The sequence below is a fragment of the Trachinotus anak genome, unplaced genomic scaffold, assembly GCF_046630095.1.
Source record: "Trachinotus anak isolate AG129_WGS33_773 ecotype Australia unplaced genomic scaffold, CSIRO_AGI_Tana_v1 ptg000025l, whole genome shotgun sequence".
Taxonomy (NCBI): Eukaryota; Metazoa; Chordata; class Actinopteri; order Carangiformes; family Carangidae; genus Trachinotus; species Trachinotus anak.
This window is the reverse complement of record NW_027273876.1, coordinates 701,808-723,677: the sequence shown is the minus strand read 5'-3', so window position 1 is coordinate 723,677 and position 21,870 is coordinate 701,808. Positions and strand designations below refer to the sequence as shown.

General features: G+C 41.6%; 2 protein-coding genes across 7 annotated transcripts; one reads left to right on the top strand and one right to left on the bottom strand.

The window, feature by feature from the left end:
• The first annotated feature begins 132 nt into the window (after positions 1-132).
• Positions 133-11,489, top strand: p4ha1a (prolyl 4-hydroxylase, alpha polypeptide I a). Of its 5 annotated transcripts, none has more exons than XM_071462130.1 (16): positions 133-272; positions 1,249-1,332; positions 1,982-2,078; positions 3,256-3,407; positions 3,583-3,720; positions 3,988-4,242; positions 4,457-4,653; positions 4,748-4,924; positions 5,768-5,838; positions 6,922-6,987; positions 7,682-7,781; positions 8,282-8,335; positions 8,637-8,702; positions 8,788-8,856; positions 9,039-9,135; positions 9,232-11,489. In XM_071462130.1, exons 2-16 carry the CDS (start codon positions 1,254-1,256, stop codon positions 9,300-9,302), a joined length of 1,689 nt encoding a protein of 562 aa, XP_071318231.1. In that variant the 5' UTR covers positions 133-272; positions 1,249-1,253; the 3' UTR covers positions 9,303-11,489. The 5 variants fall into 5 exon arrangements, with proteins under 5 accessions (XP_071318231.1, XP_071318228.1, XP_071318227.1 ...); XM_071462128.1 differs by lacking the exon at positions 6,922-6,987 and adding an exon at positions 1,452-1,572 and having other exon boundaries at positions 218-272; XM_071462127.1 differs by lacking the exon at positions 5,768-5,838 and having other exon boundaries at positions 6,917-6,987.
• A 278-nt stretch (positions 11,490-11,767) lies between these two features.
• arg1 (arginase 1) lies at positions 11,768-21,669 on the bottom strand. Of its 2 annotated transcripts, none has more exons than XM_071462137.1 (8): positions 21,475-21,669; positions 21,128-21,200; positions 18,490-18,664; positions 16,098-16,296; positions 15,933-16,027; positions 15,756-15,860; positions 13,310-13,446; positions 11,768-12,989 (listed from the first exon to the last, which is right to left on the bottom strand). In XM_071462137.1, the coding sequence occupies exons 1-8, from the start codon at positions 21,568-21,570 to the stop codon at positions 12,826-12,828; spliced, it is 1,044 nt and encodes a 347-aa protein (XP_071318238.1). In that variant the 5' UTR covers positions 21,571-21,669; the 3' UTR covers positions 11,768-12,825. The 2 variants fall into 2 exon arrangements, with proteins under 2 accessions (XP_071318238.1, XP_071318239.1); XM_071462138.1 differs by having other exon boundaries at positions 16,098-16,257; positions 21,475-21,647.
• Between the last annotated feature and the right edge of the window lie 201 nt (positions 21,670-21,870).

Here is a 21,870-nt window from a genome sequence, read left to right as displayed (position 1 = left end):
AGACTTAAAGTGAACAATATGAAGCAGACACTGACGGTTTGCGCTCGTTTCCACCGTCAGTCCAAACTCACTGACGCCATCTTGTCTTCCCCGCTGCTCACTCCCGTCCAGCGAGTGGCGGTAACGCGCCGTTCGCCGCCATTTTGGAAAACGAAGAAGAAGCCGCAGCAGTTTGTTGTGGATCTCTGGACTCGGGAGCAGCGGAGGAGGGGATCTGCTTCAGACCGACGTGATATTTCCAGTTTTCCCGGGTCTCCCCAGTGATAAAAACGGTAAAACTAACCTCTGTCATCTGTTGTTCGTGGTGGTTTTTAATCATCGTTGGATGAAACTAACCTAAAACTGTCTTCGCGGGTTGTAGAGGTCGGTTTGTCTAGAAATTTCTTCGGCTGCAGCGACCACTTTACTCCCGTCACAGTAACGTTGGACCCGAACACCGTCGTTATGTGCCGGCTTCTTCTCGACCCCCCCGGGCAGGCCCGACCCTCGGGCAGGCCCGGCCCCCCCGGGCAGGTCGCTGCGGGGTGTTGTGTACCTGTAGCTGAGTGTCAGCTGGGTTTAAAGTGACAGCCCAGCTCACCTGAGGAGAACAACTATAAAAGTTAGACTTGGTTTCTCAGAAATCAACACACACCAAACGCTCTTGTCCAGATGTGCAAACAACAAAACATTAGTAGTTAATCAGGGATCTTGTGTTGTGTTTGCAGAGTTATAGTGAATTTGTGTAAAGCTTTAAAAATGACAAAAATTAAAGAAGTTCATTTGTGCAAAGAAAAAAAAGCAGGTGAAATTAAGGAATGACCAAAAAAATATAGGATATATTGAAATTCAGATTTGTAACCTAATATTTTGAGGTAGTAAATCAAAATTATGAGATAACTTGCTATATAAATATATAGACTGTTAAACTTTGTAATATTATGAGATGCCAAGTCAGAATTATGTCAAAGGTCAGTAAGTCTCATAATAATTTTGTTCTGTAGTATTTTCTTAGAGCTTCATTTTAATCTCTGATGATGATAATTTTTGTTGTTATCAATCTTTTTTTTTTTTATTTATTCATTACAATATATTCAGTCCAAAAGATTTTCAGTAATAAACAGAAACTCTTTACATAGAAGCTGAACCCAGAGATTTATTTTCATTTTTCTTATGAATTAACTCAGTCGATGATCAAAATAGTTGGCAATACAATAGTTTGAGCTCTAATCCTCGGTCGTGTTGTTGTCTGTATTCATGTGTTTGTAGGCTGAATGGCTGTCTGCTGGTGGTTGTTGATGCTCTGTCTCCTCACTTCCTCCTCCGCTCACAATGACTTCTTCACCTCCATCGGTGAGTAAAACCAGTTTCTGTCATTCCTCCTGTCACCTGATGCTTTCACTCATCTTATCCAACAGTCCATCAGTGGATCAAACCAAACAGCACTGACTTGTGTTTGGTTGTTTTTAAAGGGTCAGTTCACCCCAACATCTTCATTTCCATTCACCTCCTTTGTGTTGGCCTGAGGCAGGATCTCAGAGACCGACGTCTCAAAACCTGGAGAAATGAAACCTAAAGTATCTGCACAGACAGGTTGATTGACAGTAAATTAATAAGTATATAAAGTATTTTGATAATCAATCATTTTATTCATTTTTAATCAAAAATTATAAATATTTACTGGTTGGTTCCAGCGTTTTATAAGTTCCATGGTCACACATGATAGACTGAACCTCTCTGGGTTTTGGAATAAACAAGACTTTTGAAGATGTCCCCTTAGACTTTGGGAAATTATAACAAAACATTTTTCCATTATTTTCAGCACATTATTCAATAATGAAAATAATCAATAGTTGTAGCCTCAATATGCAACAAGTCTTCTGTCACTGTAACTGATTGTATTTGGATTTTAAACTGTTTGTAGAACATAACAAACATTTTGACCAAATAATTAATCAAGAAAAAATTGTGTGTGTGTGTGTGTGTGTGTGTTTGTTCCCAGGCCAAATGACTGACCTGCTGTTCACAGAGAAGGACCTGGTCACCTCTCTGAAGGACTACATCAGAGCGGAGGAGAACAAGCTGGAGCAGATCAAAAGGTGAAGCATCTCTCAGGTGTGGTGTTCAGGTGCATTCATGAAAAGTTAGAAAAGAAAGTCTTTCAGCAAAATCTGTCTCTACAAAATATTCGGTTCTAGAGGCTTTGATTGTGTCTGAAATAGGGGTTCATCTTTCATATGGAGAAACCTCTTTGAGTCGAAGCTCCCTCCAGGGAAAAGTTTAATGTCTTCCTGGTTGGAGCCAGTGAATGTAGCACGTTGTAGTCAGGTACCAAACAAAAGAAACAAAACAAAAGTTTTCCTGAAACACTATCGGCCTGTGGTTCGGTTGTGTTGTCTGGTGGAGGTGTGGCTGCAGGTTAAACATGAGCTCTGTTACCTGCTGCATTTTTCGTTGGTTTATCAGAGCTTCAGCATCAGAGCTTCAGCAGCAGAGCTTCAGCATCAGAGCTCCAGCAGCAGAGCTCCAGCATCAGAGCTTCAGCATCAGAGCTCCAGCAGCAGAGCTTCAGCAGCAGAGCTTCAGCAGCAGAGCTCCAGCAGCAGAGCTTCAGCCGCAGAGCTCCAGCAGCAGAGCTTCAGCATCAGAGCTTCAGCAGCAGAGCTTCAGCATCAGAGCTTCAGCAGCAGAGCTTCAGCATCAGAGCTTCAGCAGCAGAGCTTCAGCATCAGAGCTCCAGCATCAGAACTTCAGCAGCAGAGCTCTAGCATCAGAGCTCCAGCATCAGAGCTCCAGCATCAGAACTTCAGCAGCAGAGCTCTAGCATCAGAGCTCCAGCAGCAGAGCTTCAGCATCAGAGCTTCAGCAGCAGAGCTTCAGCATCAGAGCTCCAGCATCAGAGCTCCAGCATCAGAGCTCCAGCATCAGAGCTTCAGCATCAGAGCTCCAGCATCAGAGCTCCAGCATCAGAGCTTCAGCATCAGAGCTTCAGCATCAGAGCTCCAGCATCAGAGCTCCAGCATCAGAGCTCCAGCATCAGTCACTGCGTCTGAACACACAAAATCTTCATGTTGTGGTCTTTATTCTGCTTTGTTTACAGACACAGTCACTGTTGTCTGCTCTTGCTTTCACACAGACAGGAGTGTCATTAGTCTGCATGTTGTACTGTGTTTCTGCAGGTTTTATACTGTTTGACTGTATGTTCACAGCTTTCATCACACAGTAAATGTGTGTGTGTGTGCGCGTGCGTGTGTGTGTGTGTTTGTGTGTGCGCAGATGGGCTGATAAACTGGACGTCCTCTCAGCTGCTGCCACTCAGGACCCTGAAGGTTTCCTGGGACACCCGGTGAACGCCTTCAAACTGATGAAGAGGCTCAACACTGAGTGGGGGGAGCTGGAGAGTCTGGTGCTCACCGACATGTCTGATGGTACACACACACATACACACACACAAATTACAAATGTTTCCTATTGAGGCCTTAAAGCACTTCTGTCTTTCTGTAGCTCAAACTGTCAGAAACATCAGTTATTTGATTTATGTATTTTATTATATCCTATATCCTCTGTGTGTGTGTGTGTGTGTGTTGTTCTGTGATGTTTCAGTGTTCATCTCTAACCTCACCATCCAGAGGCAGCATTTTCCCAACGACGACGACCAGACCGGAGCTGCCAAAGCTCTGATGAGGCTACAGGACACCTACCAGCTGGACACCAACACCATCTCCACCGGAGATCTGCCAGGTCAGTAAACCACCACCTGATCACCTGACCACCTGATGGTCAGGAAGACGTCAGGTTTATCTCTGAGGCAGAAACAGACAGATTATCAGAACCACTACTGTGAAAATGAGGGACAAGGGGAAAAAAGTCAGAATTTTACAGTTGTAATTAATATACAAATAAAACCTTGTTGTTGTGTCTGGTAAAGAGCCTGAGCTCCTGGAGGTTTCTGCTGTGGGAAAATGTAAACTCCATAAAGGTTGTTCTCCCCCTGTGTCGTCTGCTCAGGCTCGTCCTCAGCCGCCTCGCAGCAGACCGCTCTGACGGTGGACGACTGCTACGACCTCGGGAAGGTGGCGTACTCGGAGGCGGACTACTACCACACAGAGCTGTGGATGGTTCAGGCCCTGAAGCAGCTGGACCAGGGAGAGACGTCCAGCACCGTGGACACTGTCACCATCCTGGACTACCTGAGCTACTCGGTGTACCAGCAGGGGGATCTGGAGAGAGCACTGGAGTTCACCAAGAGGCTGCTGGAGCTCGGTCAGTACCACGATACATCAGCAGAGAGAAAACACCTCTGTTAATCATAACTATCCAAGCAACTGGTGAATAATAGATGAAAACACTCAGTTTTGGCTCTGAGACTTTTACTGCAGGCAGCAACAGAGGAAGTCGTCACATCGTTTACTGAGAACAGAACTGACTTCAGTCCGTTAACATCCGACTGACTGTGATTATGATTTTGTGAGTTTAGATGCGACGCACCAGCGAGCCAACGGGAACCTGAAGTACTTTGAGTACCAGCTGGCCAAACAGAAGAAGGTGGAGAAGAGAGAGGAGGGGGAGGCGGCTGAGGGGAGACAGAGGAGGGAGACGCGGGGTCGACCGGACGACTACCTGCCGGAGAGGAGGAAGTACGAGCAGCTGTGTCGAGGCGAGGGCATCAGGATGGTGAGGAGAGAGCAAACACACACACACACACACACACACACACACTTCAGTCTGTCGGGTGTGATGTCAGTCACTCTGCTCGTCTCCCTGTCAGACTCCTCGCAGGCAGAGCCGCCTCTTCTGCCGTTACTATGACAACAGCCGCCACCCGAGGTACGTGATTGGTCCGGTGAAGCAAGAGGACGAGTGGGACAGTCCCCGCATCGTCCGTTACCATGACATTGTGTCAGACAAAGAGATGGAGAAGATCAAAGAGCTGGCCAAACCCAGGGTGAGTGTCAACACAGGAGGAGGCTCCTGGATACAAACTCCTCCTCCGTGTTGTCTTCAGACAGACGCAAGTAAAAGTGAGAGAACCTCTGAAATGATCCTCATTTATAAATGTGTCCTGGAACATGGTCGCCTCAGTTACAGCAGTGAACAGACACAGTCTGTTTAAACTCTGCAGAGCTCAGGCCGGGTTCTCGTGTCCCACCTGACTGATCTGTAACAGACACGTCACGTCTTTAAAATAACAAACTGACCTCAGACCAGGGTTAATCACTTTCTGCTATCTGAAGATAACAAAGCTCCTGACCTCACCTCATTTTAAGACCAACACACCCCTGGGTGCTCAGATGGGCACCAGTGTAATTACTGCATGAATATTGTGGGAGCTGGACGGGAGAATAACAACTGTGTCGGTGTGAAACTAACACAGTTGTGTTGCACTTTGCACCAGATGTAAGACAGAGCAGTGTTTGTCTATACCAGGTGACTCAGAAGACTTCACACACGTTTTCTTGCCACAGTAAATTCAGTCCCTGTCCACAGCTCAAGCTCATAAACAGCACAACAAGCCGAACCCTAACTCAGGTCACACTCCAACACTCCAAATGACAAATACTAGACTGTAAACTAACAATCACATGTTGAGGTGTTTCATGTTTCATCTCACTTCCTGCTGCAATATTTCTAAAGTTAAAGTTGTGTCAGTTAATGAGTTTTTTCATGTCATACGTGCAGCTGTGTTTTATGAAACTGATAAAAACTCCCCCAAGACAGTAGATGTTAGTCAGTGCTTCAGGGAGTTGGTGTGTGTCTCCCTGTAACTGTCAGCCGATTGGCTCCACAGCTGCGTCGAGCCACCATCTCCAACCCCGTAACCGGTGTTCTGGAGACGGCCCACTACCGCATCAGTAAGAGGTAAGAGATGTCCGAGCAGGAGGTACGTCTGCAGGGAGGCAGCAGGCCGCCGGGCGTCTCCCCCCTCCTGCATCCCCCTCCCTGTCCTCCCCCCTCTGTGTCCTGGCAAGAGCAGAAACATGAGGCAGACAAGGTGACAGGTGAGCAAAAGGAGAGTCTGCACACTGAACTGTGGAAGTTTTTATTAGTGATCGTTTCATTTTTCTGATGAGAACAGTAATCCACCCTCTGCAGCGTGGAGATGTCAGTGCACAGTCTCTCCTCTTCCTAAAGAGCAGAAACACAAACTGCATCAACTCTGCGACCAGACAAAATCTGACGCTCAGTAATTATCACTGAAGAAATCCCATAATAACAATGGTGAGTAATATTCCTCAGGCCTCATCAGTCTGTTGGGCCACAGCAGCAGGAGGACGTAGCTGACAGGAGCCAAAACAAACTGGTTGGAAACAAACGAGTCTCTCTGCTCATGAGCAGTCTCCAGATTTGCTCGGTGAAAACTCTGGTCCACACCAGATGAACCGACCGAGGTGTAGATTAGTGCGTCGCCTCTCTGCTCCTGCCAAGAATCAAACTACTTCTTTTTTTCATGAGGGAGGAAAAAGAGTCAAAGATTCAGTGTCTGACTCTTTTATTTGTCATAGAGGCAGCAGGAGACTCTGACGGCTTCATCTCTGCTGCAGCAGGTTTTTGTGTAGACAAATGTTTTAAGAGGAGATGCTCTTTCAGAATAAGAGCCCTGTTGTAATCATTAAAGCTCGACTGACAGCCTGTGGTAGTTCTGTCTCACACACTGTTCAGTTGTACAGTGGCTTCAGAAAGTATTCAGACCCTTTAAATGGATACAACTGACTTTTCTGCCCATCAGTCTTCTCTCAGTATCTCCTGGCAAAGTGAAAACATGATTTTAGAAATTTTTGCAAAAGTGTTAAACACAGTCTGTAACTTCTGCTACCAGGAGTTTCCTGTTGCCTCTTTGACAGCAGCAGCTCAGTGTCAGTGAGTGACCCGCCTCTCTCTCCTCTCTCTCTCTCTCCTCTCTCTCTCTTTCTGTAATATAATGTGATGGGTGAGCTAGCTCAGACGTGCCACGGTGCATGACCCTCAGACAGGCAAACTGACCACGGCCCATTACAGAGTCTCCAAAAGGTAAGAGCTGGACGGCTGCAGCTGTGTGTGGTTCACACCCCAGAAACACTCAGGTCCATCTGCTGCTGTGTTTCCATCAGTCTGGCCTTTAGCCTCTAGCACCTCCTCTTAGTGCTGCGTCAGTCTGCCTGTGTCCCCTAATGGAATCTGAACGGCTGATAAACATGAGATGTACATCTGTTTGGTGTGGAAACATCTTTTTAACATATAATCCAGGTTTGAAATCACCCCAGTGTTTTCTGATTAAACTGGACTCGTCATTAGTGCGACTCCTCATGATGTCATCCAAACATCAGAAAACAACATTAAACTTCATCCTCTTCATCCCCACCGCAGAGCCAATCAGAAGAGAGGCTCAGATCCTCTCTTCTGATTGGCTCCAGAGAGAAACCTGAGATGGTTTTGGTTCAAATATATATCTTCTGATGGAGATCAACACTTCAGATAAAACACATCTGAACCTTTAACAGTGACGTTACCATGACACATGAACACAGGCTGTAGTGACGTCCTGACAGGTGTTCATGTGGATCAGGAGAAGAATAAATAAACCTCAGTTTGAATCCTGTTCTCCTCTGCCTGCTCCCCTCTGTTTCCCTCTGACTCCTCCCCCTGACTCCTCAGTGTGCAGTGATGTACTGTGATGTTTCTGACTGTGCAGACTCTCAGTTGTCGTCCTCCTGTCTCCTCTCAGCGCCTGGCTCGGTGCGTATGAACATCCGGTGGTGGACGAGATCAACCAGAGGATCCAGGACATCACCGGCCTGGACGTCACCACGGCTGAGGACCTGCAGGTGACACTCACCTGGTTAAATGAATGGATGAACGGATGAATGGATGAATGCACTCTGCGTGTGCTTTTAAGAATAAGCTGGATATTTGCAGCACATGTTGTCAAATTGATGAAGATGTGTCCTGAACTTGCTAGTGTCTTGTCTCAGTGTGTTGACCCCTCAGGGCCACCATAGAATCAGCCTGTTTATGATAAAGTCTTTAGTCACTGATAGAATCACTGACTTCCACTTTTGCTCCTATAAAAACGTGGAGAGGCTTATTTTCTTCTGTCACATTGTTTCCAGTCTCGTCTCTGACTTGTCGTTAAGCTCCTGGAAACTGCTCGTGGTTCGTTGTCAGTGCAGATCTGATCTTTATTCTCCCATCACTTGGTTCGAGACTGTGCATCTGTGCACCAGGAAAAATAACATTTGAATTCATCATAGTTTGGACTCAGCTTTCACTTTACTGAACAGTCTTTCTCCTGAATGTTAACGTTGATTATATCTGTGTGGTGCAGGTGGCGAACTATGGCGTCGGAGGACAGTACGAGCCTCATTTCGACTTCGGACGGGTAAATATGAACCTTTCCACTTAGAGAGGAAGGGAGGGGGGCAGTGAAAACGAAGCTCAAAGTGCTTTGACAGATATAAAAGGAGAGGGGAGTAAATACAGAAACTATATAAAGAGCTAATTAAAGCTAAATTGAACAGGTGTTTTCATTGGTCCCTCTGATATTTCTTAGTAGAACGTTCTACAGTTTCGATGCATAATGGATCAGTTTTACTTTGGGGAACATTCAGAAGTCCTGCTGTAGATGAACTGAGGGCTCTCAGACCCTCAGACCCATTGACCGTGTGTCTGTTGTGTTGCAGAAAGATGAACCGGATGCTTTTGAGGAGCTGGGGACAGGAAACAGAATCGCCACCTGGCTGCTCTACGTCAGTGATGCTCACTCTGTGTTTGACGTGTCATTAAACTGCTGCAGCTCAGACTCACTGACAAACTGTCTCCTTCATGCTGCAGATGAGCGATGTGCAGGCAGGTGGCGCCACAGTCTTCACTGATGTCAGAGCTGCTGTTTGGCCCAGAAAGGTACAGTTGTGTTAAAATCAGTGCTCAGAAATACAAGCTGTCTGTTTATACACTCATTTTTTAAAAGATTGATATTATTGCCTTTGTTCTGTGAGTTAAAGTTTGTCCTTGTGTCAGAAATGAGAGCAGCTGCAGGTTGAGGCTCGACCTCTCAGCTCTGTGTTGTGTGGCTGTGTCTCCAGGGGACGGCGGTGTTCTGGTACAACCTGTACCCCAGTGGAGAGGGAGACTATCGCACCAGACATGCTGCCTGTCCTGTTCTGGTGGGAAACAAGTGGGGTGAGTTCATCACGTCTGACACGTCACCTGGAAACCTGTCGCCAGGCAACAATGTAATGAAAGGTCTGACCCTGTTTCCTCTCTGCGGCTCTGCAGTCTCTAACAAATGGATCCATGAGCGAGGGCAGGAGTTCAGGAGGCGCTGCAGCCTCCAGGAGACGGACTGACGACCGCCTCCTCCTTCCTCTCAGACGTCTTCTGCCTCCTCCTCTTCCTCAGTCGTCAGTTTCCCTTCAGGCTGCTGAGCCGGTGGCTGCACGTGACCCCATGTTTTTTCTTATCTCCACAGTGTGAGTGAGTGGGTTACAGAGTGTGTGTGTGTGTCTGTGTGTGTGTGTGTGTGTGTGTGTGGGTCTGTGTGTGTGTGTGTGTGTGTGGGTCTGTGTGTGTGTGTGTGTGTGTGTGTGGGTCTGTGTGTGTCTGTCTGTGTGTGTGTGTGTGTGTCTGTGTGTGTCTGTGAGTCTGTGTGTGTGTGTGTGTGTGTGTGTGTGTGTGTGTGTTTGTGGTGACTTTTTTAAAGCCAATGATTAAGAAGTTGTTTCCTGATAAAGGGACTCAGCAGCTCTACATCCTGCTGTGGGTGGAGTCACCTGACCTCAGGAGGATCAATAGCTTTGATTGACAATTACCAGGCAGTGTGCTGCAGCTGCTTCTCTCTCTCTTCTTGTTCTTCATCTATGTGACTCGCCCACCATGTCACTCCCCCTCCCAATCTGGTTACACCCCCTCTTTCCCACCAATCCCATCTGTATTAGTGTTGAAGCTATTTCAGCCTTGAGGTCATTCCCTCCCCACAGGGACAAACAACAGATAAACACTGACATTTAAAAAAGGCACACTATGTACCCCCCCGCCCCCACCACCTCTGTTCACCTTCCGACTGTACTTCGTCCTCTTGTTTCTTTTATTCAAACAGTCGAACACATGCAGCTCCTGTGTGACTTCAGGTTTCTTTCTCCCTTTAATCTAAATTCTAACAGTCGTCACTTGAACGCAGCACAAGAACAGATGTTTTTAAATCGGCTTTGACCGAACGCTGCAGCGTCATTCACTCATTCATTTTCAAACAACAAAGAAAAGAAAGGTTCAGCATGTGAACGCAGCTTTGGTGTAAGAACACTTCTGTCTACAGAGTTAAGGATCAGTGATACCACTCTCATGTCTTTAGGAAATATGAAGCTACAACCAGCAGCTAGATAGAGTAGCTTAGCTTAGCTTAGCTTAAGACTGGAAACTGCTGGCCAGGCTGTGTCCAAAGAAGAAAAGGATTTAAAAAGTCTTAAAGTTGAACTCTGTGTCTGAAGCTCACTCATTAACATTGTTTATAACATTGTTTTTTATCTAATTTGAACAAAAAAATGACATTTTGCAGTTTTGAGGTTTGAATATTTTTAGCATCATTTACTTTTAATTTCAATTTGTCAATTTTACGCTTCAGTTTTTTCAGGATTGAAGGTGAATTAGTAACTTTTACAGCAGCTCTTCATGACATCTGCTTCATCCCAACAACGAGGGTCATGTGACTGTATCTAACGGACATGAGAGTGGTATAGATCCTCTCCTCTGAATCAAGTGCACCCTAAAATGTCAAACTGTTCCTATATGTTAAGAGTAATTGAAATATTTTACTTTGAAGGCGATCACACTGAATGTGGCTCTTTGAAATCTCCAGCGCGTCCTTCCACATTGTGACAGCACCGTATTTCACGGGGCCCCTAAGGACCCGATGTGGTATGAATCAACCAATGTGAAACATGCAGTGCAACGCGGTCCTGTGAACACTCCTGTACTTATTACCCACTTGACCTGTTGCTCTCACACTGCAGGAGCCTCATTGATCTTCTGCTGAACCTGAGGATTGTGTCTGAAATGTATTAAACTATATTCACTTTTATTTGAGTCCAAATTCTGAATCCATTGTGTACTGGCCCAGAACTGATGGAAAAAGTCCAACAGTCCTACATCTACCTGCTCCTCAGGTGCTTTACAGGTGCTAAGGTTGTGCAGCCAGTTTGAACAGCGAGTGTTTGAACCTACAGTACATATGGCATGTGAGTATTAAGATAGGTCACTTTTTTCTTTTCATCTATCGTCTACCTGTTCGTCTGTCCTTCATCACTCCTTCACTGACATTAGAGGTGAATCACTAAAAACACGTCAGCCTGAAACACAGCACGACTTTTATTTTATGCAAAGAAAAGTGTATGTGAAGTTGCACTCCTGTTTGTGTGTCACTGGAATGATAGTTTTATTGAAAAGCTTGTTAGGTTGTCATGGTTGATGTGTTCTGTGCAGTACGAGATAATGGAAAATGTTTCTAATCAGGATAAATAAAGTATAAAGTGCTGCTGCAACAGGTTTATTGACTGTTTGCCTAAAACCCTCACACTGAGACAACGGTGACCTTGAGATGTTTTTGTTTCTTGAACTTAATTAAAAATGTCATTTATCACATCTTTATACACAACAAAGTGGTATCCACTTGTATCCTGTGGGTTGTTGTAGTCTCACCTTGGTCAGTGTATTATTGTCATTTTGGATCATAGAAATTGTGAGAATTAATTCCTAATTTGTTTTAGTTATTTTCTTGTAACACAACTAGAACCAAAACAACCAATCACTTAATTGCAGATTAATTTATGCCAATCAACAACTTTATTGACAGATTTGGTCATTTTTTTAAGCAAAAATGTTAGAAATTTAGCAGCAAAAACAGATAAATGTTAATCACTGAAATTTGCTTCCAAATTTAAAACAACACGTTTAAATTAGGTTACAACCACATCTGTTAACATTTGTTTTACTTTATTTTTTATGCCATCTGTAATCTCAAAATAAACGTGTTAAATTTGCAGTTACTATATGAAATTAAACACCCAAAACATGAGCACTACACCCAGCTACAGCTAATCCTGTCTAAAGCTCATTTACCTACTTTTCTCCCTGTTGATTCACAGTAATTGAAATCTATCAGTTTTTCTGCCTTTCATACATTTTACTGATTATATTTACATACTTTTATTTAAGAATTTAAATGCAGGACTTTTACATGGAATTGAGTATTTTTAGTTTGTTTGTAGAACTTTTTTTTCAAGTGAAGGATGTGAATACTTCCTTCACGGCTAACTTTAACTGTTTCACTGTTGTGTTTTATTACATTTCCAGGATGTAAAATATTACTTGTAATTAATTTCAAGTAATTGCAGATTTATGTGTGAAATTTACAGTTAAAATGATTAATTGAAAAGTCTAAAATTAACTGACAATTAATTACATCTCATTTATCAATGAAAAAGTCCAAACATTTTCCACTTGCACCATTTTATTGGCTTTATAACTGAATATATTTTGGACTTGGTAGGACAAAACAAGTAATATGAACACGTCACTTCTGAATTTTTTTATTATTGTCTGACATAGACTGAAGTATTCATTGAAAAAGTAATTAATACGGTAGATGAATGAATAAATGATACTGTGCTTGTTTGCTCTTAAAATTGAACTCCAGCAGAGAAGGACATCACAACTTTATCTTTCTGTCTTTGGTTTCAAGTGTCACAGACCAAATGGTTTGGTAAACAGAAATGTGCAGTCCACTGACATCATGTCACGGGTTCAAATTCAAATTGTTGGTGATCAGAGCGGTTCAGGTGTCTGTCAGTGCAGTGGGAGAGGTGGGTGTTGTCCTCGTCAAGGCTCAGGCAGGCGGTAATCTGAAGAGTGGTTTCCCTCACGGAGACGTCCGAAACAGCCAAGCAGCAGGTCGACTGCTGTGCTGACTGTGGACTGGACTTCCTCCTCTGTCCGACCCCTCAGAGGATTCACCTCCACCATGTCCACAGCCGACAGGAGACCTACAGGTGCAAAGGTACATTTACATCGACTGTGTTTAGAACACAAAGTGTGCAACATATCATTTTTCTGTGTTTTTCATGAGAACAAAGCTGTGTCAAGGTGCACTTCAAGCATAGTTGGATTAGGAGAAAATGAGTCATTGTGTCTCTTTGGAGTTGTTTTGTGTCTCCATGTGGTTGTTTACCATCCCTTTGAGGTTGTACCTGCATCTGTCTGTGATTGTGGTTGCTTCATGTCTTTTAACTGAGCTCTCAGTTTAAAAAAAAAATATTAACGGTTGCTTCATACAGATGGTCGTTTCATTTATTTATTTTTGTACCTGTCTGACGGAGGTGTTCAGTGATGTAGATTCCTTCTCTGTAGGTGAGCCCTCCAACTACAGGTGTCCCAGTCGCTGGGGTAACAGAGGGATCAATGGCATCAATGTCGTAGCTCAGATGAATCGGCTTCTTCACTCTGGTGAAATAAGAAAAATATTTATTCCATGGATTTTATGTATGTACCTATGTATGTATTGATGTGTCTATGTATCTGTGTGTGCATCTATGGATGTATTTATGTATGAATCTATGTATTTAGATATAGATAGATTATGATAGTAATTCATAAAAATGTAGACAAAAATATCAGTTGTAAATTATACTACAGAAGATTAAACAAATGTAATTGCATAATATTTAAGTAAGTATAGGTATTAGTATGGTAAGGTAATGGTATGGATCAAAAGTTGTCATAGCACAGCATAAAAATGTGCCTTAGTATAGTAAGTCATAAAAATACGTCATAAAAAATCATAGTATAGTAAGTCATAAAAATATAGGTCATAAAAAGTCATAGTATTGTAAATCAAAAGTCATAGTAAGTCATAAAAAGTTATAGTAGTAAGTCATAAAAAAGTAATAAGTCATAGTATATTAAGTAATAAAAATGTTGTAGTATAGTATGTCATAAAAAGCCATAGTATAGGAAGTCATAAAAATATAAGTCATAAATAGTCATAGTATAGTATAGTATATCATAAATGTTATAGTATAGTAAGTCAAAAAATGTCATAGCATAGTAAGTGATAAAAATATATACTAAGTCATAAAAATGTCATGGTGTAGGAAGTCATACAAATGTCGTACTAATATACTGCTCTCTATTTATGCTTTTATATGCTTCTTTTATTTCTGTTAAGCACATTGAATGATCTATTTTTCATGCTTTATTTCTCTTAAACACACTGAATGAACTCTCTGTATGATAATAAATCTATGAAGGACAAATACATTTGCTTTGCCTTGCCTAATAGTATATAATAACAATTTAATTTTCCACATAGTATAGGAAGTCATAAAAAATATCAGAGAATAGTAAGTCATAAAAAATGTAAGACATAAAAATGTCATAGTGTAGTAAGTCATAAAAAGTCATAGTCATAAAAAGTCACAGTATAGTAAGTTATAAAAATGTCACAGAATTGTAAGTCAAAAGTCATAGTCACAAAAGTCATAGCATGTCATAAGTCATAGTAAGTCATAAAAATGTAATAGTAGTAAGTCATAAAAGTCATAGTATAGTAAGTCATAAAAGTCATAGTATAGTAAGTCAAAAGTCATAGTCATAAAAAGTCAGTAAGTCATAGTAAGTCATGAAAAGTCATAAAAAAGGCATAGTAAGCCATATAAAGTCATAGTATGTCATAAAAAGTGACAGTATACAAGTCAAAAGTCATAGTAAGTCTTAAAAATGTCATAGTAGTCATAAAAAGTCATATAGTAAGTCATAAAAATATAGGTAATAAAAAATGGGTTAGTATACTAAGTCATGAAAAATATCATAGATGTATGTGTGTATATACATCCACTGAAGATACATATATTCATACAGTACATAGATACGTAATACATACGTACATATATAGATAGATTTATACATATACAGATACACAGATACATACATGCACATATATGAAACACTGATACATAGACACCTACAAACATTACACACATATATACATGTGCTTTGTATCTGTTTGAATGTATCCATGCGTGTATGTATGGATTGATTTTGTATCTGTGTTTGTATGTATATGCGTATGTATGTATGCACATATATGCAGTACATACATGGATAAATGGATACATAAATAACTACATACATGGATACATACAGTACATACGTACATACATATATACACAGATATATACAGACGTACACAGATACATATTTACATACATAGATTAATACATATATAGACACACATACATACTAAGTTATGTCAGGGGGATGATCATTCAGCAAACAGTCTCTTTGTGAAGACGATATTGTAAATTTGTTTTTTATCATTTTTAAAAGGGTTGGTGTTAAAGAGCTGACTTTCAAATCAGACTGTAAACACTAAAAGGGGTATTTTCAAAACAAACCTTTGTTAATGTCAGTGTCATTACTACCTATGGATTGTGTAAAAGTCTCTAAAAATGGATTAATGTATTAAGAGATTAATACATTACCATTTCCATTTTTTACAGTAAATATGTGACAAATATGTGACAAATGGTACTGATTATTACTGTGGACAGCGTTGAAAGGAAGTCCAAGTAAGTAACCAGTTCAGGTATCGTCACTACCTTCAGTGATGTTGAGGCCCCAGATTACTTTGTTCTTTGTAGAACTACATTTTGGAAAATAAAACGACTCCTGTGTTCGGTCATTATCAGAAGCTTACACTACACACTCGTGAAGTGAACATGTAGAAGTACTGATGAGGAGGTTGAGTTTACTTGGCCGAGAGGTAGTCACACGTCTCCTCCATGACTCTGGGTACACCGAGCTGATCCACCTCTGACATGGAAAACACCTTCACCCCCAGCAGCTTCAGGATGTAACTGTGAAAATAAAATAAAAATAAACAGTTGCTCAGGAAGATGCTGATCTAAATGGACGAAGGATAAACTCACTGTTCTTCTGGATCCACGTCTCTCAGCCCAATGTAGACAAGATTTTTGGCCGAAACACACGGTTTGATCCAGGAGAAGTTTGGTAAAACAGGAATCTGATGACACAGACAAATATTTCATCACTTAGAGTAACTGGGTGTTTGGCTCTTATGTGACTTAGCTCACCTTGGACTGCAGCTCGTGGAGGAGGTAAGACATTGGCTGTCCGTGCATGTTTCCGGTGGGTGAGGTCAGCGGTGTGTTTATGTCAGCGTGAGCGTCGACCCAAACGACGCTCAGCTCCCCAACCGCCGCCGAGTGACCGTGGATGGAGCCGATCGCCAGACTGAACGAGGGGATGAAGTCACAAAGATGTAATTTATCCCTAAATGTTGTTCAGATAAAAAAAATATTTTTCAACACGATTGATTAACATCATATTATTAAGAGGTTTGTTCAAAATTTTTATCAGAGCTTCTAGTAATTTAGAAGCTTTTTTGATTTTTGTGCAGGTTTACAATGTAATTACTGTGAAAAGATCCATTAAATCAGAAATACCTAAGTCTAAGATTATATCAAACAAAAGAGGATAAAATAAACTAAAATATAAATACACAATCAAAACTAATGTACAATGTAATACAATAAATTGCTAAATAAATAAGAAAAAGAATATAAATATACAAAATAAACAAAAGTAAAAGAAGAAACAATAAAAATATTAAATGAAAATGAAATAAATACACATAAATCATTTTAAAACTTCTCCACACTACCAGGAACAAAATTCTGGTGAAGAAATAGTGAAATCCTTATTAATTAATCCTTATTTATTTCTATTTAATTGTCCTAAATGTTCAAAAATCAGCTTGTAAAAACCCATCATGTATTTCACACAGATTACTAAAACCCAAAATTAACACACTCAAAGAATTATACCAAAATATTGTTCTCTATAGTTTCCACTTCCCGAGTTACAGTGTTGAATGAAGGCCAAACTGGCCTTTGACCATTGGGATATAAATGTGAGTTAAATTGTGTCATAATTAGTGAATTAATTTGTGAGTTAATGTGTTTTGTGAGGTCACAGTGAACTCAACCTTTGACCTTTGACCACCAAATTCAAATCAGTTCATCCTTGAGTCCCAATGAATGTTTGTGCAAAATTTGAAGAGGCTCCCTCAAGGTGTTCACGAGAACAGGACGGACAGATGGACCTGAAATCACAAAACCTCCGGCAGTAATCCACCGACATGACCTGTGACCTACAGTTTTTAGAGGGGTGGGTGAATTTGGATTCAGGCTCTCAGGATCTCCACAGGTGACGTCTCAGCAGGTAACGTGTTCTCAGAATGGAAAAGAACGAGGGACAGTATTTTAGACTTAGGTTATTAAAGGACTGGATTTTAAAGGCTGTACTGAAGGTACAGCCAGACTCTGACCCCTCAGATTAATCTGGTGACCCTTTGGAGGGGCCCGACCCCTAGGTTGGGAACCACTAGACTAAACCATGTAACTGTATGTAAAGTAGTTAAGTGCAACTACAACTTACTGCTTATACTTTAACTACATGAAGCTGATAATACTTGTGTACTTTTACTTCAGTGGGGTTTTGAGTACAGGACTTTTAGTTGTAATTATTTCAGTATCACAAAATTATTTGTGGTTCTGGTCCATTTACATAAGTAAAGGGCCTCAGTCCTTGTCCATCCCCCTCTTACTGATCAGACTGATCTGGACTCTGGTGACCTGACTGCAGTTTGTGTGTCCTCTTAGTGGATGATTGACCAGCTGAGAAGCTGCTGTTGTTACTGGACAAAAACTAAAGTCAACAATTCACCAACAATTTAACAATTTACTACATTAAAGTTTTGATTCAGAGCGACGCAGTCAGCACGCACACACACACTCACACACACACACACCCATCTGTTTTGTTTTTGGGATTAATGTCAGACATCTGACAAATGAATATTGAGTTTATGAAACTTTTTGGTAATTTGTGGTTATTTTAGTGTCATGTATCATCTATGTGGTAATTTAATGAAGAAACTGTAATATAACAGTATTTCTAAGCAGAAAATGTATAGTGATTTCATTGTTCTTTAAAGCCTATTGAGTGATTTTTTGTCAAATTTATTGTTAATTTACTTTTAAAAGTGTGTTGTTGTTTTCCTCTGCTTTGTATATTTGTGTTTTATTTTTGTTTTAGAGGCTGAAGAGTTGAAACTGTTTGCAACAAAAACCAAAAGATTAAATGATTTATATATTTATTAGATTAGATTTGATTATCTAGTTAATTGGAAATAGAACAAACACAACGTGTGAAATGTTGAAACTGAGACAAAAGGATGCAACACAGTTTTAAACATCACCCTGTCCCAACTTTTTTTAAACATAAAATTTCTCAGTTTCAACGTTTGACATGTTGTCTTTGTTCTATTTTCAGTTAAATATGAGTTTATAGGATTTGCACATCCTCACATTCTGTTTTTATCTACATTTCCCAACTTCTTTGGAGACGGGGTTGTAGCTGATCCTCTTGTGACCTCTTCAGTGAAATGTTTCCTTCACTGACCTGTGGTCTCCTCCCAGCATCACAGACGTGTGTCCGTCCCTCTTCGCAGCCTGCACTGCCTCTGACAGCCTCTGGTTGGCGCTGCCCACCGCCCTCACGCTTTTCACCCGACCGAAGGGCTCGTCGTCCACCACCTCCTCGAACACCAGGTTCCCATAATCCTTCACTGCACAACCTGCAGACACAAACACAGAAACTGTTTAACACTGCAAATTAAATTTAAAAACCAGTCTGTGGTCACCGGGGAGCGGGAAAATGTTTGAGAGTGAAGTGAAGCAGTGAGCTGCTGCCTCCATGTTCAGTGTCTCATCACGATGACACGTTTCATGTCATGTCATATTTTGTCATTATTACTGGACAACAACTTATTGTACTTTCACAACAAACTTTTCTTGTTATAATAACAAATTATAATGAGATCTGATCATCTCTTGTGAAAATTGAATAAAATCTGTCACAAAAACATGAAAATGATCCTGATATAATGTGAGGAAGATTGTTTTAAAGCAATAAAATTTTGTTCTTGTAACATATTTGTCATGTTGGCAGAAATAATTATTCCCTCCTCCTCGTCCTCACTGACATGACCTGAAGTTGAGAAAGGAGAAGCTTTGTTACAGGTGTATTTTCCCAGAATGCTCTCTGTGTGAACATTAACAGTGTGTGTTTTGTTTCCTGTGTGGAAATGGTTTGAACAGACAGGACAAGCTGCTGCTGGTGAAATGAGTGAATCAGTTACCACGTGCTTTTCAGATTAAGACTTTACATTACGAAAGTAAGAAATAAATAATTAAATAAAAGTAAAATCCAACTCACTGTTAAAGATTAAAGCAGAGTTTCACAACCTTTCTGATCTCTTACGACACTGCAGAGTTTGTCTCTTATGTAAAGTCATGTCTTGTCTAGAATTAAGAGTTAACAGGATAAACACGTGATGAGCTCATAAAACAACACATCACTAAAGATGAAATCAGTGTTTTTCCACTTTTTTGATGTGTGTCTAGTCACAGAACACAGCGTCAGGTCGGGTCGGTCGTCACAGACGTCTCTGTGATGTCACCTCAAAACTTCTCACATTTCAAAAACTGTGATTTCTAGAATTTCACAACAAAAAGGTCAGAGAAAAGTCTAAAAACACATCAGTGAATCAGAACTGTGTTTCTTCTCTCCTCCCCCATCAATCATCTGACGGCCCCTCACATTCATCAGGTGACCCTTTGGAGAGCCTGACCCCTTGGTTGGGAACCATGAGACTAAACTGTCTAAATGTATGTGAGGTAGTTAAAGCAGCTCCACCTGGAGACCACCTGGTAGCAAACACAGTGATGTAGAAGTGGACTAAGGTGTGGTTAGTGCACGGTGACATCACTGGTGGGTGTGGCTACAGGTGTGATGGACAGTGAACTTTTAACCACTACAGGGCAGTGAAACAAGGACTGTCCTCCTCTCTTGAGCTGGTTTTGTTTTCAGTGACTAGTTCTGTCTGTCATGGAAGGCCCTATAAACACACACACACACACACACACACACACACACACACACACACACACACACAGAGTCTATTTCAGAGGTGTGTGTGTTCGTGTTTGCATGTTGTTGGAAGATCAAGGTCGGACGCCTCGTCTGCTGGTCTCCATTAATAACACTGAGTGTGTGTGTGTGCAGCATGACTCAGGTCGCATGTGAACACTCACACATACACACAAAAATACACACACACACTCTCACACACACACACAGGTCTGAACCTGCTCAGAGCTGTAAGTCTCATAAGATCTATTGTTGCATCCCAGACACAGTGTAATGATATAATAATGATCAGCAGGCAGATGAAATGAAATCAGTGTGTAGTGGTCAGTGTGTAGTGATCAGTGTGTAGTGGTCAGTGTGTAGTGGTCAGTGTGTAGTGATCAGTGTGTAGTGGTCAGTGTGTAGTGGTCAGTGTGTAGTGGTCAGTGTGTGAATAAATACACAGCTGTACAGTACCACCAGAGGAGTCAGTAGTTCTCAGTAACTGTGACCCAGGAAGTTGTTCACTTGTACAACATGATCAAAAATACATTTTTTTCTGTTGGTTTTGTTTTAGGTTTTTAATTATATAATTATTGGTTTTCTGTTTTGATAAATTCAAACTTTACTATTCTTATTTTCAGATCTTTGCATTACTCCAAGCTGAGCCGCCACAGGAACCAGACACACCTGTGCACGGCCTTTAAACTGTAATAATGCGTCTGGTTTTATAAGATCAGCTCGTTTTGTACAGAAAGTCTGAGTAACTATATCTAACAAGTTTCTATGTACAGATTATAAATTTGTCATGAGTATATAACTGTGGGTATATGCACTTTAACATAGATGTCATCAGATTTCTTTATGAGAAATAACTAACGATTATAAAAACAGTTGACAATTAATTTTCTGTCAATCAGCTGATGGTTTCAGCTCCGCTTATAGTTAAATCCATAACAAAGCAACACATTTTATTCACTCTTCATATGTTCTGCATGTAAAAATCTTCATTTGTAAAGTGACTAAAGCTGTCAGATAAATGTAGTGAAGTAAAAAATGTGGTGAAGTAGAGAGAGCGACATGGAGACCCTCCAGGAGCAGAACTGAATGAACCACGTTACTTTCTCACCTTGTTCCTGCAGCTTGTGCAGAAGTCCTGCAGCTCTGATCAGGTCCGGTCCTCGCTCCACACCAGCTCTGGGCTGCAGCAGCAAGATAAGAGCATGCACACACACACACACACACACACACACACACACACACACACACACACACACACACACACTAGATATCTTCGTAAGGGCACTCGTGGACATAACTGACCATTTCTAACCTGAACCCCTGAACCTGAACAGCCTGAAGACAAAGTGTCCTCACAGTGTGGAAGTGTCCTCACATCCAAGGTGTAAACCACAGGGTCCTAACAGGGGTAGACACACACACACACACACACACACACACACGGAGCCTCTTCACCTGCCCCCTGGAGAAAGGAGCTCCGATGATCCCAGCTGACCGTCCATGATGATGATGATGATGATGAAGCTGCCGCAGCGTCCTGACGCTCCTCATGCTGACGATCCGCGGACACACACACACACACACACACACACACACACTGAACCTCACCGACCGGGGCCGGCCTCTTAAAACCACTCTGTGACGTCACCGTCGGGCACACCGGGGACACGGGGAGGGTCCGTGACGAGGAGTGACGTCGTTAACGAGGCGACGGTCCGGTCCGGACTGTGACGCAACACTGACAAATATTAAAGTTGACGTTTGACTTTACAGGTGTGTACACGTCACTGCGTACACGTCACTGTGTACACGTCACTGTCGCCTCCTGCTGACTGTGGAGAAATAGTCATT